Source organism: Galeopterus variegatus, unplaced genomic scaffold, assembly GCF_000696425.1.
Source record: "Galeopterus variegatus unplaced genomic scaffold, G_variegatus-3.0.2 Scaffold3254, whole genome shotgun sequence".
In the NCBI taxonomy this organism is placed as follows: Eukaryota; Metazoa; Chordata; class Mammalia; order Dermoptera; family Cynocephalidae; genus Galeopterus; species Galeopterus variegatus.
The window spans coordinates 32,110-48,473 of record NW_007729365.1 but is presented as its reverse complement, the minus strand read 5'-3'; the positions used below and the strand labels follow the sequence as shown (position 1 = coordinate 48,473).

Sequence of the window (16,364 nt, the reverse complement as noted above, 5' to 3'; positions counted from 1 at the left end):
GGGGTCACGGCCTGGAGGCTTGTTTGAAAACCTGCATAAACATCTCCTATCAGGGGGAGAGCTCATGCTCCTTAGCCAAACAAGTTGTTGGAGATGATGTATTGTGAGTAGATTTGTTAAGTCTGAGCTGGGGCCATTGACTCTCCCGGAACCCCAAGACCTCTGGCCACTGCTGCTGGGGAGAAGGCCTGGTCTCGGCGCAGAGACATGATGTATTGTGAGTAGATTTGTTAAGTCTGAGCTGGGGCCATTGACTCTCCCGGAACCCCGAAGACCTCTGGCCACTGCTGCTGGGGAGAAGGCCTGGTCTCGGCGCAGAGACGCTCAGTCCGTGTGTCCCCCTTGCCTTAAAGAGGCAGAAGCTTCCCAGAGGCTGGACCTGCTGCCCACAAGCAGGAGCTCAGCGGTGGCTGTCACTGGGGTCCAGACCCCAGCCCCACCTCTCTACCTCCCCTATGAGCCGAGGCACAAGATGACCAACTCAGGCACCTACGTGGTTGCCCCCATTGTCCCCAGAGTCAAAGGCTTGAGATGACCAGCAAAGCCCTGCATCACCAGCCCTTGTCAACCATTTCTGAGCTCACCTGCTCTCCGGCCTGTTACTCTGGCTGTCCCTTCTGCCTGGAACATTCTTCTCCCAGTGAGTGCTGGGCTCCCTCCCAGGTCTTTGATCACATGCCACCTCCTCAACACGGCCACTCCAACCACTCTATTTTAATACTGCAACTTACCCACCCTCACCCTGGCCCGCTTTTCATTTTCCATAGCACTTAACACCTTCCACATCCACACAATATAGTTACTAGGTCTCTTGTTTTGCTAGAATGTAAGCTCCAGAGAGCTGAGCTCCTTATCTGCACCTAGAGCAGTGTCTGTCATATAACAGATGCGCCCGACTGCTGAATGAATAAATGGATAAATGAGAAAAGAAACAATAGCCTGCAGCCCTGGAGGTGGGAGGAAAAGACAGAGGGTAAAAACCACAGAGACAGGACATCACCAGGGGTTGGGGCCGGGTGCCCTTTGTCCCTCTGGTAAGTCATCAGGAGTAAAGTAGCCTGGGAGGAATGCTGAGACCCTTCATACAAAGGAGAGCGAGGCAGCCCTCCAGGACGGAGGCTTGCCCAGCGGGACCTAGTGTCTCTGGACAGTTTATTTCACACGGGATGAATCTAAGCATCTCAAGTGTACACACCAAGGCGAAGAAGAAAACAAGATAGCATTTGTCTTCCTGAAAACTCTTTATAATAATGCAGGACAATTATACATAGCAAACGCCTTCAAAATTTAAACTCTTTAAACATTTTTCAGTATTAATACACACAAATGCTATTACGGGGGTGTGGGAGGGGGTGGGGAGGGGTGGGTTACAGCCTCCATTAGGATCAGAGTTTCAACAGTGTTACTTATAAATTATATTACATCAATTTTATTTACTGATCTAGGCAGCCAGAGGATGGAAGGATATACAATGTGGAGTAAACACATTCATACCGGGGTGAGGGATGCTGGCAGGAGACACGGCTTTTTAACATTAAAAATGTATAAAGTATTTAGCAAAAGTTACAGAAAACAGACCAAACAAGCAAGTTTATTTTGTTAGAGAATCCCACTTTCATAAGGTTTGCTGATGTGCTTGTGTCTGAGAAGGGGATGCCTCTGGTCATCTCCTTCCTAAGGGAAGGGAAGAGATGCAAATTTGGGGCCCCTGTCACCAAGGATGGCAGGTGTCCCTTTGAACGTCTGTTCCTGGGTGCATGTAGCTGCCAGGAAGCCAGTCTGCCGCAGATGGTGCTGGAAAAGAAGTGCCCTACCTGACAGAGAGCACACAGAGGTCCCAGCATGGGATGTGACTTAACTTCAGGGTGGGGACCAATGAGGCAGCAGAGCAGGGCCAGTCCTGCGTGCTTCCCCCTTGGTCTCCATGTCATATGGTCCCCACGAGAGTGCCCCTGGGCCTTGACCCTTCACATACCAACACTGCAATCCCATTAGGAATTTTCCTCAAACACAAAGGATCCATGTCCCCAAACACCGCACACCAAAAATCATCATCATAACCCCACCACCCCCGCCAGAGACACCTCCCAACAAAGGCTCCTGACAGAGCTACACCCTAGCATCTAGAAAGTGAGGGGAAATGGACCGTTGGTTTTTGTCCTGTAATTCTCACCTTATCTCACTGCAACAAGAGTCCTCGCCTTCAGGAAAGCCCCAACAGAAAAAAATTCTCTTGCAGGGGAGATAGGGAGAGTCCTCCCATGCAAAATCCAACCCAGAAGAGTCCCAGCAGCAGATATCCTCAGCTCCCCACCTTGGGACCCTGTGGGTTTGGGCTTCCTGGCCCTGATCTTCATCTGGCCTGGATCCAGGGATGTGTCCGGTTCGCTTGCAGAGGGGCCCTGGTTACTTTCTGGGTTCATCTCTCACCAGGCAGGGCATAAACAAGACAGAGCTTGGAGGAGGGTTACCTTGGGGGGTTCACACCCATGGCCTTGCCTGGGCTGGGTTTGGTTCTATCTCTTCCACCATGTGCCACCACCCAGTGGGGTGAAGGCACATGCCAGGCTCAATGTGACCACTAGCTCAGCAAGGCTCCAGCAATGACAAGGACCCAATGGGGGGTGGCTCCATCCTCACACCTGTCTTAGCTCCTTGGGAGTGGACTCCAAGACACACTATCAAAGATCTGTGGATGAGACCCAAAAGGTAATGACTTAGGCTTTCTCTGGGGGGTCCTAGGAGGAACTACCTCATTCTCAATAGTTCATAAAACTCTTAATTTTAGCTCCATTTGAGTCTAAAGGAAGAAGTACCAGGGGACCTCTCTCTCAGGATTTTAGGCAACTCTATAAACAACTGTGCAGATGAGACCAAGATGAGGCACGGCCATGCGCAGAGGGTGCAAAATTGGAAACGAGAAGCAGAAAAGATAAATGCAGTAGCTGGAGGCCTGAGATACCAACTAGAACAAATACCCTCAGTTTGCAGATGAAATAACAGCTCCAGGAAAGGGTCAGGATGAGCCCAAGGGTCAGCCCCAGCCTCCTCATCCGTGCTATTTCCATTTGCCTTTCACAGCCCCCAATGCTCAGTACATGCCAAGGACCCTGCAAATTGAAGTGAGGGTCCTAGCAGAGAGCAGATCTGCTGGCTATGAGTCCGTGCTATTTCCATTTGCCTTTCACAGCCCCCAATGCTCAGTACATGCCAAGGACCCTGCGAATTGAAGTGAGGGTCCTAGCAGAGAGCAGATCTGCTGGCTATGAGCCTCAGGCTGCAGTAGAAGTGGGAGGACACTAAGACCCTGCCTGCTCTTTCCCCTCCAATCCCTGGCTGCTTTCTGCACTGTTAAAAACCTAACACGAACCAGAAAGGCAAATATGAGCCCCAAGACTATCTGTGGGCACGGCTGGCATTTGGCAAAGTAGATGTGGGAGCCGTAGGAAGCAGCAGGCTAGAAGTGGCCATGCAAATAAGCTGAAGACCTGGGCCAGGGACTTCCAGGACAAACAACTCATTTTAAAAATAATGAAGCAGTGTGGTATGCCCATGCAATGGAATACTACTCAGCAATGAAAAGGGACACACTGCTGATACGTATAACATCAGGAGTGACTCAAAAGCACTAAGCCAGGGGAAAGAAGCCAGACTCAAAAGACTACATCAGTGTGACTCCATTTATATGACATTTTAGAAAAGGTAAAACTGTAGGGTCAGAAAATCAATCAGGGGTGCCAGGGGGGGTGCCAGAGGAAGGATGTGGGAGGTGGGAATACATGACAAAGGGACGTTTTTTGGATGGAAATGTTGATTTTGGTGGTGGTTACAAGACTGTATGTCAAAATTCACAGAACTGTATACTTCAAAGGAATGAATTTTACTTCAATTATTTTACTGTATCTCAAAAACCTGGAAAAAGGCGGCAGCAGAGGGCCTTGTAGGGGTGAGGAAAACAGGCACAGGACAGTGTCCAGGCTAAGCAAGGAGGCTGCTGATCCGTAGCCCACTCCGCAGTTGTAAAGAGTTCTCTACCTACACAAAAAACCTGGAAAAAGGCGGCAGCAGAGGGCCTTGTAGGGGTGAGGAAAACAGGCACAGGACAATGTCCAGGCTAAGCAAGGAGGCTGCTGATCCGTAGCCCACTCCGCAGTTGTAAAGAGTTCTCTACCTACACAGTAATGAACAGGTCTTTAGACTCCTGCTGACACTCTCCTCGTCAAGGCTACTTGCAGCTGCAAGTAAAATCACCTAAACAAGCCAAGGTCTTTGATGTCCTTTGAATTTTATGGCTTGAATTTCCAAGAAGGGATTATGGCTCAGCCAAGATTTTTATGCACCCATCCACTAATCAACTGATTTTCACAAAGGGAATAGAAACAAACTCCTGATTCGTGAATTTGTACAGTTTCTGTGTGCTCTGGCTATTAATCAGCCTCAATGAATGGAGAAGTGCCTCCTACAGCAGAAATCCTCCTTAGTCAACCGGGTGTCGAGCGGAGGTAGGAGGCCCAAGGTGCTGCCACCGACAGAACCTCAGGGCCACAGTCCACGTGGTTCAGTTGGCCTGTGCATTGCAGGACTGATTAAAAGCACTGGAAAAAACAGAAGGTAACAAGTGGCTCGTCCTGGGGGTTGTCATGGCAACCAACTCTTTTTGAACACCATCTGTCTTTGAGATTTTTTTTTTTAAATCAGGTTTTCACAGACAAAACTTCCATGTATAAGTGTCTTCCAGGTGGGGGCAGGTAGGAGGGGCTGATCTGTCCTCAGAAACTGAACACTGGATGTTCTCAAAAACAGTGCAGATGCACCCACTCTGAATACACCCCGCCACATCCTTGCATAACCTAAGCACCAAAACGTAAACAATAACAAAACGACGACTTGGGTAGTGTGTTTGCTACCGCAAAGTGCACTTTTAGATTTTCTAGACTTCATCCTACTCTAGATTTCACCTGGGGTATGTGTGGGTGGGGTGCTTTAAATAGGGTTGGGGGGCCTGGACTCTCAATGCCAGCCCCACTCTTAGTTCATGTGTCATTCACAGCACTCTCTGGCTATCCCTGGGCTTCACTCTTCTTATATGTAAAGTGAGAATTATTTAAAAGTCATGTCTGCAACTGGAGCTGGCTGTGTGCTATGAGGGCCTGGTGACTAGGTGACTAAAATCTTGTTGCTATCTACCCTCTATCCACTAGGGAATCAGGTTGGGCTGGCTGGTTAGCTCAGTTCATTAGAGCTCAGCCTTATTAACACCAAGGTCATGGGTTCAGATCCCCCCACCAGCCAGCCGCCACACAACAAAACAAACAAAACTGCCCCTCACTAGGTGAATGCCTCGTGGCGGTAGTTGACATTGTAATTTAAGAATCCCAGTGGGTTAAATGTGGAAAGGGTGCAGTGTTCTTACTCTCCAGAGATCTAAACACCCCCTGTCCACATGGAGAATAGAGGGGGCGAGGGAGAGTGCCTGTCTCATATGCAGCTATAGCTCCTCTGCTCAGCACAGTGCCTGGCTTGTCCTGGACATTTGCCAAATGCACGAAAGAGCGAGTGAATGAATGAACGCAGATTAATCAGCACAACCGTCAGTACCTCTGAAAACCTAAGCTCTGAAGAGTGTACCTGTATGTGAATGCCAAGGTTACCGACCCGCAAGGCCCCTAGGGAAAAGATAAGTCTATGTGAAACACGAGATCACAGGCTTCCCTGATGACAGGGCCACGGTTTGTTCTCAGATTGGATTTTTGCACACTGCTTGGACTTCACTAAATGCTTGATGAATGAATGACGGAAGGAAAAAGAAAAGGAGTATATGAAGAGTCTAAAGAGGAGGTGAGAGGATGAGGGAAGAAGAACGAACTTAGAAAATGGACTGATTGGACCAACCTGGGCTTCCCTGGAAGAGGCGGGAGAGCTCACTCCATCCCAGGGACGAGCAGAGGACTCTGGAATCCTCAGATGGGAATGAGGAGACAAAGTCAACGAGCCACACCGCACTCAAAATATCTGTGTTCATAGCAAGACCACTGGCTCTGAATGTTTGAAAGTCACCCACAAATTAATTTCCTAAGCCACAAGGCAATTATCACTAGCACCCATTTTTAATAAAGAAACCAAGAAATAATCTCCTAAAATTGGTAGCTGGTGTCATGGCTCAACCCCACCAGATTTGGAAGGAGTGGTTCATCATCCACGGACAGATCCCACCGGGTGGCCGTCATGTTGCTGGAGGCCCTCGCGCTGGCCTTTTTTTGGTTGGGATGGCTGAACAAGAGAAAAGTGACAGTTTGGTTTGCTTCAGTCTATGAGGCATCTTTCTAATCTAAACAGAGAGCAATTCTCACTTAACAAAAGAGGTGCCAAAGACTCAAGATCAGTAAGTCATCAGTTAACAGCATGTACGACTGAGAGAAAGACCAATGAGTTGTGCTTGTAGAATTCTGCCCTTGTGGGAGATGTACGGATCGAATACAAAGCCATGGACAGGAAAGATGAAGAAAGATGTGCTCTCAGGGGCTGGGTCCTGGCTAGAATCTGCCCATCGCTCACTGTGTGCCTTCCCTTAGGTCCCTTCTCTTCTCCTGGCCCCTCAGGCTGATTCTCTAAAGTGATGAACATGTTTGCTGTGATAGAGAAAGGGACAAAGTGATGAGGTGAAGCCAACGGCAGCACTGAAAGTTTCCCAGGTCACAGTCAGACCAGGCTTTTCAAGAATCGGAAGATGGAGAGAGGGCAAGGACGTGCCGGCACCAAGTGAGTCCTGGGCACAGGGCTCTGGAAGGAGCTGGAGGCCAAGGTCACTGCCTGGAAAGTGACAACCTACTGTGGCCATCAGGGAGTCTGTGGTGCCTGTCCAGTGCCCACCAGTGAGAAAGCTGTAGGAGGGACAGCAGTCCCAACCAGACTGTGCACAAGCAGAAGGAGCCATCTGAGGGATGACAAAGATTTGCCTTGACCTGTCTCCCACTTGGGACTGACCCAGCCCCATTAAAAGCCCATGGTGGGCAACTTGGGAGGGCGGTGGCCAGGGCAGCCCCACAGTGCAGAAGGCACCATGGCAGCAGACTCCAGCTGGCCCTTTGTGCCTGGCTGGCCTCCAGGGTGAGCTGGTTCATTTCCATCCCCAAAGTCTTTGAACACTGGTGCAGCTGGACGAGGTCTTGATGGCTAACTTTGGAACTTTCTAACTTATGAGACTGGGAAGGAGTGGCAGGGTAGGGCGGGGGCTTCCCCAAGGAAGCCCCAGAGGGGCAGGTGCACTGAGATTTCTAGAGGAGACTGCAGATGATGCCTGATCCGAGAACACACATGATTCAGCGCTCCTACTTGGGGCTAATTTGCCGAATGAGGTAGTTCCGTCCTGACCTCTCCAGGCAGGGCGGGAAGCCCCAGAGGGGCAGGTGCACTGAGATTTCTAGAGGAGACTGCAGATGATGCCTGATCTGAGAACACACATGATTCAGTGCTCCTACTTGGGGCTAATTTGCCGAATGAGGTAGTTCCGTCCTGACCTCTCCAGGCAGGGCAGTCTGGGAAGAAAGGAGTCAGGCCTCCTCCCAAGATCCCTGGTGATGCAGAGTGGCCGAGAAAAGCGGGAATGTGGGCTCCAGAATATAGGAGGAAGAACAGGAGGTGGGGGCGCTGCAGAGGACTGAGGGTGTGGCTGTGAGCCCAGTGGCACCTTCTGTCCACCATTCTCATCCTGACACTCGGCTGCAGACAGAGACCTCCCTCCCCTGACTTTCCAAAGCCCTGGATACAAAGGGGCCAGCTGGAGAAAGGGCCTTGGGGCTTCCAGGGGCACCAGCGTGTTTGGCGAGCCCTACAGAGCTCAGCAGGGACCACGAAGTTCCAGCCTCAGTTTGTTCTCAGAGTGGCAAGCACAGCACAGGAGTTGGGGGGCTTCAGCCTTGGAGACAAGGGCAGGGCTGTGGGTCCATCTTCTTGGCCTGGGAATACTGGGCAGCCCCCAGCTGGGCCATCCGAGTTGCCCCTCTGGAGTTACCAGCTCTCTCCCTCTCCTCAGTGGACTAGGAAAGGGGGTGAGAGGACAGCTCCACTCAGCATTGTCCCCACAGCGGGAGCCCCACCTCTTCTCCTTGGGACCCCCAGCCCCTCTCCGGGGCAGGACTCCCCGGGGCCGCACACACCCGCCTAGATCTCCATGTCAACAGGGCGGATGCTGCCCGTTTTGTGCTCTCTGACCCACAGCTCCCTGTCTTTGGCTGGGTCCACTTTTCGAAGCAGTTGATCCACAGGCTCGACTGTCTGCAAGGGATGGAGAAGAGGGGACACTGTCAGAGGTGGCGGGCGAGTGGGGATGTCTCCTTTGTGCCATGCTGCTCTCACCTCAGCGCCTCTCTGGAGGGTTCGGTGCCCCAGGGGAGCCCCATTTGAGGGACAGAATGTGCCAAGGGCTGAGAGAGCAGGGAGCCCAGAACTGGTACTGTCCCTGCTACTAGTCTGCAGACCCCAGGCTGGATGAAACGGCAGGATGGCTTCCAAGGCTCGTAGTCTGTGACCTCATCCTCCATGTGTCCCCACATTTACCACCAGAGGACAGAACAAAAGGAATGCTAGCTTCAGGTATTCTGAATATTTCTAGAAGGTTTTTTTTTTTTTTTCTTTAAGAAATTCAGCAGGGGAGGCAGTAGCAACCTCAAGCACCAGCCCCCTGTGCATCTACGTCATGCGCTGGGGACAGACTCACATGGACATCCAGGCGATCCTGACAAGTCCATCCCAAGAGATTCATGAGTCTGGAGCACCTGCCCACTGCCCACCTTCAGGACAGATTCATTTGTAGCGGCCACTTTGCCTGCCATGGCACAGTACCAGGTGACTCTCCCCTGGGCTCGTGTCTCCCAGGGGCCCTGCTGGGTGGGGCACTCACGCTTTGGTTGAACATGTCCGTCTCGTGCCGCAGCTGTGTGTACTGGCACAGATGTTGCCGGATCATCTCCACCCTCTCCACCTCCAGCCGCTCCAGCTCCTGCCGAGGAAGAAAAAACCAGAGATCTCTGAGCACGTCCCCTCAACCTGGCACCTTCCCACCAAGTGGCCCCAGATCACCATTTACCCAAGACACAAGTCTCTGGCTGTGTAGACACAACCCCATCTGACCCTCTGGGGTCCAGAGAAGAGACTGCCCAGTGTCTAGGGGTGAAGGTGATGATAGCGGCAGCTACTATCTTATTCCTGGAAGCTTGCTCTCTCTGGCACCGTGCAAAGAGCTTTACGCACATTACTCGATGGTCCTTATTATAATCTTAAGAGACAAGTTTTGTTATTATCCCCATCTGCCAAGCAAGGGAACTAGCATCTAGAGAGGTAACATCATTTGCCCAAAGCGACATGGAATTAGGGGAGGAGCGCGATTCAAACCAGGGTCTGCTGTGCTCTTAATGGTGATTCTGCACCAGGGCAGCACCAGCCCCAGTACCGGATGGGGTAGAGCAATGGGACCTGTGTGCGAGCTCTCGGTGCTTTGTCCTTGGTTCTCTGCTGGGCAGCCTCCCCTCCTCTGCCCACCCCTAGTGCTAGTGACGGCACAGACAGTAGGCCAGGGGAAGAGAGAGGGCCGCAAGTGGAATGGCCACTGTCAAACAGATGAGGGGAAAGGGTTTGGTCTGTCCTTTGGTTTCTAGATGGTTGCGCGCCTTTGGAATTTAGGGGATCAGGTTGTTATTCTGTGCACAACTAGGTCACTGCCCAGGTGATTAACTGGACAGGAGGTAAAGCAGGGGGCTTAATTAGGAGATTAGCCAGGAGGAAAACTAGGTCACTGTCCTCGGTGGAGGCCTCTAATCTGCTCTGGTGGGCTGACACCTGGGGACGGCAGCTGGTCAGTCCTGTGCTGGATGGATAGGGGGTGGCTTTGGGCAGTGGGACAAGCTGATGACCACGTGGCATGATGTCTCTCTTCCCAAGTGGCCCAGTGGCCCAAGTACCAGCCATATTTCACCGTCCCACTTGGACAGGTTCTAACCGATAGGGAACTGCTGTCCCTTTACAAGAAATACTCAGGACAGCATCACCTGTGCTGCCTGTTCCCCACTCCTTGGTCAGAGGCCTCCCTGCCCACTGCGCTACACAGCTTCCCCAACCCTACCCACTGATATGCCTTGCAAGGATTTCCTATCAAGGACTTGCAACTCACATGTGTGTGTGTGTGTGTGTGTGTGTGTATGTGCGCGCGTATGTATGTGGGGGGTGGGGAGAGTCACTCTTCCTATATCTTGGCTGTTTGTCCTAAAGGAGCCACTGTCCACTCAGTTGGAGGAGTTCTCGGTGGACACTGACCCCTCAGGGGGACAGCCCAAGAAAGACATAGCAAGACCCAACCCTTGCCCAAGTTCACACAACTAGGAAAAGCTAGAGCAGGGCTTTGGATCCACATAGGCTGGATCAAATTGAGGTCCTAATCCTCCCCAACACTGGAGTAGATCTAATGGCCATCTCTATGGTCACCTCTACTCTATCACCCTCGTGCCCACCACCATCCACCCAAGGTTTCCTGTGCACCATTCCTGAGCCGTGTGCCCACACATCCCTGCCTACATACCAACGTGGTGGTCACCATCTCTTCAAACCACTTGGACTGGGCCTGGTTGTAGAGGTCCACACAGCGCATGAGGTCATCTCCTGGAAAAGAACAGCAGCCACCATCAGCTCCAGCCTGTCCTTGCCGTGGCTGCCCTCTGCTCTCCCTGGGGTCATGTAGGCCATCGGAAAGTTGGGGAGGGGTCGTGAGGAGGGGAAAGCAGAGCAAAAGAAGGAAGGGGGCAGCCAAGCTCCACGAGAGACCAGCTTCAGAGTGTCCACCTGAACTTGACCCTAGTCACCAGAATTCGAGATGGGGGTTTCTCATTTGTGTGTGTGTGTGTGTATGTGTATTCCTAGGACCCCCAACCCTATTATGAGGCCAAACAATGCTTCCTTCTTTAAAGATGGCAGTTTTATTTTACACTAGAGAGTCCAGATTGGTTAAGACACGTGTCACAAGCAATTTGGTACTAATTAGTTAAGAAAGAAAAATTCGCCAGTTGTGTGTATGTGCGTGCGTGTGTGCACACAGCAGATGTCATTCTGAAACACAAAATAACCTGTCTGATGGTTTATGGCTCATTAATTGTGCAGTCACAGTATAAAAACATGCACTGGAGCGCTACACACCGACATGAGCAGAGTGGTTACCTTGGGAAACAGAGGAAGGGTGAGTGGGAGGGAATCAGCTCCTTCTATAGCATTTTATTTCATCAGAGAAGGCTCGAAGCAAACATAACTATTCAATCTTTACGGCTAGTACATTATCTTCTGTTATTGTATGTATGTTTGAAACATTTTGTCAGAAAGAAAACAAACTGCAAAGTAATCGTCAACATTATTAAGTATACCAGCAACCCGGAACCTTGCTACATAAAACACAGTCTGCGGACTAGCAGCACCAGTACCCAGTGGGAGCTGGCTAGAAATGCAGAAACCCCAGATGTACTCAAGGTCCCCTGAATCAGAAACTGCATTTCACAAGATCTTCCCGTGGCACATGCATATGTTGTGGCGGGAGAAACACAGCCCTAGTGCATGGCTTCATCTGAATGTAGCTTCCTGAGCAATGCAGGGCTCCAGCGAGACGGAAGAGCTTGTGAGCCAACCCAAAAGCTAACTGGTTTACACCAGTAATTCTAGAGTAGAATCTAGTAATTTGAGTAGATTCAAAGCTATTCCCCTAACAGCAACACTCTTGTGCACGTGCATTCTGATAGGAAAGTGAACAGAGATGGGAGCATCTTGACCACGCCACCCACAGCTAGCTCAGTATCCCTGCTCCCCCTGCCCGGGGAACCACACCACTGGCCATGCCACACGCTGGGAGAGGAGGCTGCACACAAGAGTGCTGAACCTTCAGTAACGGAGCCCAAATCGAGGGTTTTGCTCATTTTGCTCTTGGTCCAAGACCAGAGAGGGGACCTTTGATCCCAAGAGGCACTGAACTGAAGAGAAGAAAGTGGACCCTGCCCTGCAAACGCATTTCCACCAAGAGCTCATGCCTGACCCAAGATGTCAGCATGGTGCCCTCCAAACGAACCCTATGAAACTCCCAGTGCCGTATCTGTTGACTCTGATTTTAAGAACATGCCGTTAGAAACTTCTACAGTACCAGGAAACAGAGCAGGTGAAGGAGGAGGTGTCCTCTCTCTATGGCAGCCCAAGGGCTTGACACTGGACACTTCTGACCAGTACTGGCTAAGAACATGGATTCTGGAACCAGAATGCCTGGGTGGTCATCCTGGCTCCTCTGTTATCTGTGTGATTTTGGACAAGGCAACCTGACTGTACCTCAGTTTCTTCATCTGTAAAATGGGGATAATGTACTTTCATAAGAGTTGTGTGTAAAGATTAAATACATCGACATATATAAAGTGTTTACAATGGAGACTGGTACAGACAGCCAAATAAGAGAATAAGCTATGGAGGTGGTGATGATGATGATGACAAAAACTGTGAGGATCCAGACGCCCTTCCTTCCAGTAGCCTTGGAGAAGATGAAGGGGAAGGAGGAAAGGAACGGCTGGACCATTTTGCTGGACATAGCAGCAGAGTGTTTGGAATAAGAGAAGACTGAGTCCTGGCTTGGCCACTCCACAGCCATTCTTCATCTGTAAAATGGGGATAATGTACTTTCATAAGAGTTGTGTGTAAAGATTAAATACGTTGACATATATAAAGTGTTTACAATGGAGACTGGTACAGACAGCCAAATAAGAGAATGAGCTATGGAGGTGGTGATGATGATGATGACAAAAACTGTGAGGATCCAGACACCCTTCCTTCCAGTAGCCTTGGAGAAGATGAAGGGGAAGGAGGAAAGGAACGGCTGGACCATTTTGCTGGACATAGCAGCAGAGTCTTTGGAATAAGAGAAGACCGAGTCCTGGCTTGGCCACTCCACAGCTGTGGGCCTGGGGAGAGTTTCTTCCCCTCTCTGCCATCGGTTTTCTCACTTGTGAAAGGGTATAAAAATACCTCCTGATGGGGGGACTGTCAGGATTAAAAGGGACGATGCTCTAAGGCACACAGCCTCGTGGCTGGCACACAGTTAAGTGCTCCAAGAAGAGGGATCCGAACCCTCGGACGGGAGCGCCACCGCGCTTCCCAAGCGGCGCACTATCCAGTGCGCCACCGGGCCGGCCCCATAATTTATTTTTTAATAATAAATTAAATCAATTTAAATATGCCTCTTCCCTCTCCCAATAAATAGACCTCCTACTTCTGGATTCAGTAATTTATTATTGTGCATTATAAGGTCTGTAAATTAAATGTTATGCTTATATCACATTATCTTTTATTGAATTATTTCTATCCTGTGTTATTTCAAAATATCTGCAAGGTGGCTGCTTCATTATATAATGAAATCAATTGTAGCAGTTCCACCAGAGGTGAAAGGGACCTAGAGACCATCCAAACCCTAATCCTACAGCACGCATTTTAATTCCAGAGGTAATATGCATTGTCCTTGCACGTAGTAAAACTTGGCTTCTTTTAGAAATAGTTACCGAGTTTTTCATTGGTTCTAACTGGCCTTTCTTCCCCATCCTTGTGCATTAACTATCTTTTTCCAGTAGGTGGAAGCAGAAACCAACTCACTGGGAGAATCTTTCACAGAGAATCTGAAATCTGGTTATTTCTTTAAATAAAATGTGGGCCTCAGTTCTCAGAGCAGAAGCCCATCCCCACAGGTGACACTCCAGAGAGTCCCTCCCTGGGGAGGTGGGGCAGCTTGAGTGGCTGGGTGGGCTTTGCACTTCTCCTGTGGGCTCTCAGCAGGGACAGGGCCCTGAGCTCCTGGCACATGCAGGAATTTGTCCACCTCCTGTTAAGAGCTCCCAGGCTGGGGCCAGAAGAAGCCAGCACTGGAGAGAGTGTGAGGAGCCCAGTCCCCAACCCCCAGTCTCTTCCTTTGAGATCCCTGGATAGCAGGTAGAGAAGGTGGGGCGCTTCCTGGAAGACGAGGGGAAGAAACGTCCCCTCTGCAATTCGCACAGCAGACGCACCCTCCCTGGCTGCCCCACCTCCAGCGCTCTCCTTGAGCTCTGGGACCCTGTGGGTGGGCGGGTGCTCACCAGCCTGTGTGGACTTTCTCCGCGCCTTCTTGATGTCCTCCTCCGTCTTGTTGCTCAGCTTGATCTCCAGCTGCTGGGTCTTCATCTCCAGGTCTCTCTGTCGCTCTGTGAGTGCCTTCCGGGCCTGGGGTCCAAAGACAGGGAGAAGCTGCTCATAGAGCCCCGAGCCATGGGCCTCCTGGGCCACACGGCCAGCGTCCTTTTCCTCTGTGTGGCTGATGCCACAGGGACTGGGGGGCCAAGCAGCCAGAGAGGCATCACCCAGTGAGTTAGTGACAATGCAGAGGCCTTCTTGTCCCTGCCTTTTCCAATGACATGTGGACCTGGCCTAACCCAATCTCTCAGACCAGGTGTTCGCTGGAGCATGTGCACCGACAGGGGACCCAGGCAGTCCTAAAAGCACAACCTCTCAGGGTTGGAAGGGACCACAGAAGTCACCGTGTCTCCTCCCAGTGGTGCATAACAGGCTGGAAGCACCAGCCGCCCCACTCCAGGTTAGACGAGCCACAAGCCACAAGCCACAAGCCACAAGCCCCTTGCTCCTCATGGCTCCTTGCGGTGGCTCACTCTGCCGGTCACCATCTATAGCTCCGCAGCCCCCTGGTGGAGCCAGGGTCTAGGGTGCCTGCTGTGGTACATGCCCCTTCTCCTCTCAAAGGCACTGGGTCAGCCCCTGGGAAGGCTTTCTTCCCTCCAGGGCTGGCCATCAGCAGTACCTCCACGGTGCCACCACCTGCAGCTCTGCCCAGCCTCCGAACAGAAAGGTGAGCTGCTGGGCATCAGGGAGGGGGGCGATTTAATCAGGAGAGAAGCTGCCAGGTGAGGCCCAGGCACAGAGGCCACATATGGACTAGCAGCACATCCAGTCTCAGTGTCCATAAAAACACGGGCTTACCTCACCTCACGTGCCTGCTATGCCCCCTACTGTGGCCGTGCCTGCAGCCTCCCCTGCTCTCTCGCTGGGCCTCTGGGTGGCCACATGACTGCCACAGGGCAGCAGTTCCTATTGCATGTGCACGAGGTTCAGACTTTCCCCGATCCCACCACGTGGAACCAAGGCCTCTGCCTGGGCACACCGAGCCCCTGCTGGCTTCCCAGGCCACCCCCTCCTGGCAGCCCCCACATGCTGGCCCCGGCCGGGTGTCCTGGGCCTCTCACCTTCTCCACCGCAGCGTAGCGGCTGGCGAGCTGCTTGCGCAGGTCAGCAATGTGGTGGTCACACTTTTTCATGTCTTTCTTGAAGTTCTCTCTAAAGTTCATCAGGGGCTTCTCTACCTCGCTGTGAAGCTGTTGAAAAGACAGGACACACACAGGGCTCCAGAGCATTAGCCATGAGCAAGTGGAGGGAGGGGCACTAATCACTCCCCCTGGCAGATGAGGATGGGGCAGTGCCTGGCAGGAAGGTGTGACACAAGCTGTTGCTTATCAGGTTCCAGTTTACACCAGTCACCTTGGCACGCGAGGCCCCAGCATTCCTATATATGGGATGAATAGGTTAGGCTGGAGCTTTCCCATCCCCCAACTCCCATCAACTAACTTCTTCCTCTAAGTGCCCATAGAGGCTTCTTTTCTTAAAACTTTCTTATCGTGTATATTTATGGTATACAACATGATGTTCTGAAATATATATGGACAATGGCTAAGTCAAACTAATTAACATATGCATTACCTCACATACTTATTTGTGTTCCACAGCTTCTTGTACGGCTTTGCTCAGGTGTTTCACTCCCTTACTTTCCAAACTAGGAGCTTTCTAGAGACAGAAACCATGTCACCCACCTGTGTCCCTAAGCACTTAGCACAGTGACTGCTGCCTGCACTCGGTATGTAACTGCCAAACGGATGCCATTTAGTTAAATGATCTCAGGTCAGTTCTATTTATTACACATCAACTACAGGCCAGGTGCTTTACATAAAGAATGTAAGTAAATGGAAGAGAAAACAAACAATAAAGAAAATCAATGAAACCAAAAACTGGTTTGTTAAAAAAGATAAATCAGGTCAGTTCTATTTATTACACATCAACTACAGGCCAGGTGCTTTACATAAAGAATGTAAATAAATGGAAGAGAAAACAAACAATAAAGAAAATCAATGAAACCCAAAACTGGTTTGTTAAAAAAGATAAATAAGGGCCGGCCCGGTGGCGCACTGCTACAGTGCGCCACTTGGGAAGCGCGGCGGCACTCCCGCCGAGGGGTCGGATCCCACATACAGACCGGCCGCTCACTGGCT

General features: G+C 51.0%; 1 protein-coding gene and 1 long non-coding RNA gene across 2 annotated transcripts in view; both read right to left on the bottom strand.

Moving 5' to 3' along the window:
• Positions 1-1,222: 1,222 nt before the first annotated feature.
• Positions 1,223-3,255, bottom strand: LOC103600153. The gene is made up of 2 exons (XR_551370.1): positions 3,182-3,255; positions 1,223-3,072 (listed from the first exon to the last, which is right to left on the bottom strand). It is a non-coding gene; the product is annotated as an uncharacterized LOC103600153 (long non-coding RNA).
• Positions 3,256-7,406: 4,151 nt separating this feature from the next.
• GAS7 (growth arrest-specific 7) overlaps positions 7,407-16,364 on the bottom strand; it is a 37,065-nt gene continuing 28,107 nt past the window's right edge. The window contains exons 5-9 of the mRNA XM_008584394.1: positions 15,288-15,416; positions 14,130-14,253; positions 10,571-10,650; positions 8,900-8,998; positions 7,407-8,274 (exon numbers count right to left, since the gene is read on the bottom strand). Of these exons, the coding sequence (XP_008582616.1) occupies positions 8,161-8,274; positions 8,900-8,998; positions 10,571-10,650; positions 14,130-14,253; positions 15,288-15,416 (546 nt within the window). The 3' untranslated portion in view covers positions 7,407-8,160. The remainder of the gene's footprint in view (positions 8,275-8,899; positions 8,999-10,570; positions 10,651-14,129; positions 14,254-15,287; positions 15,417-16,364) is intronic.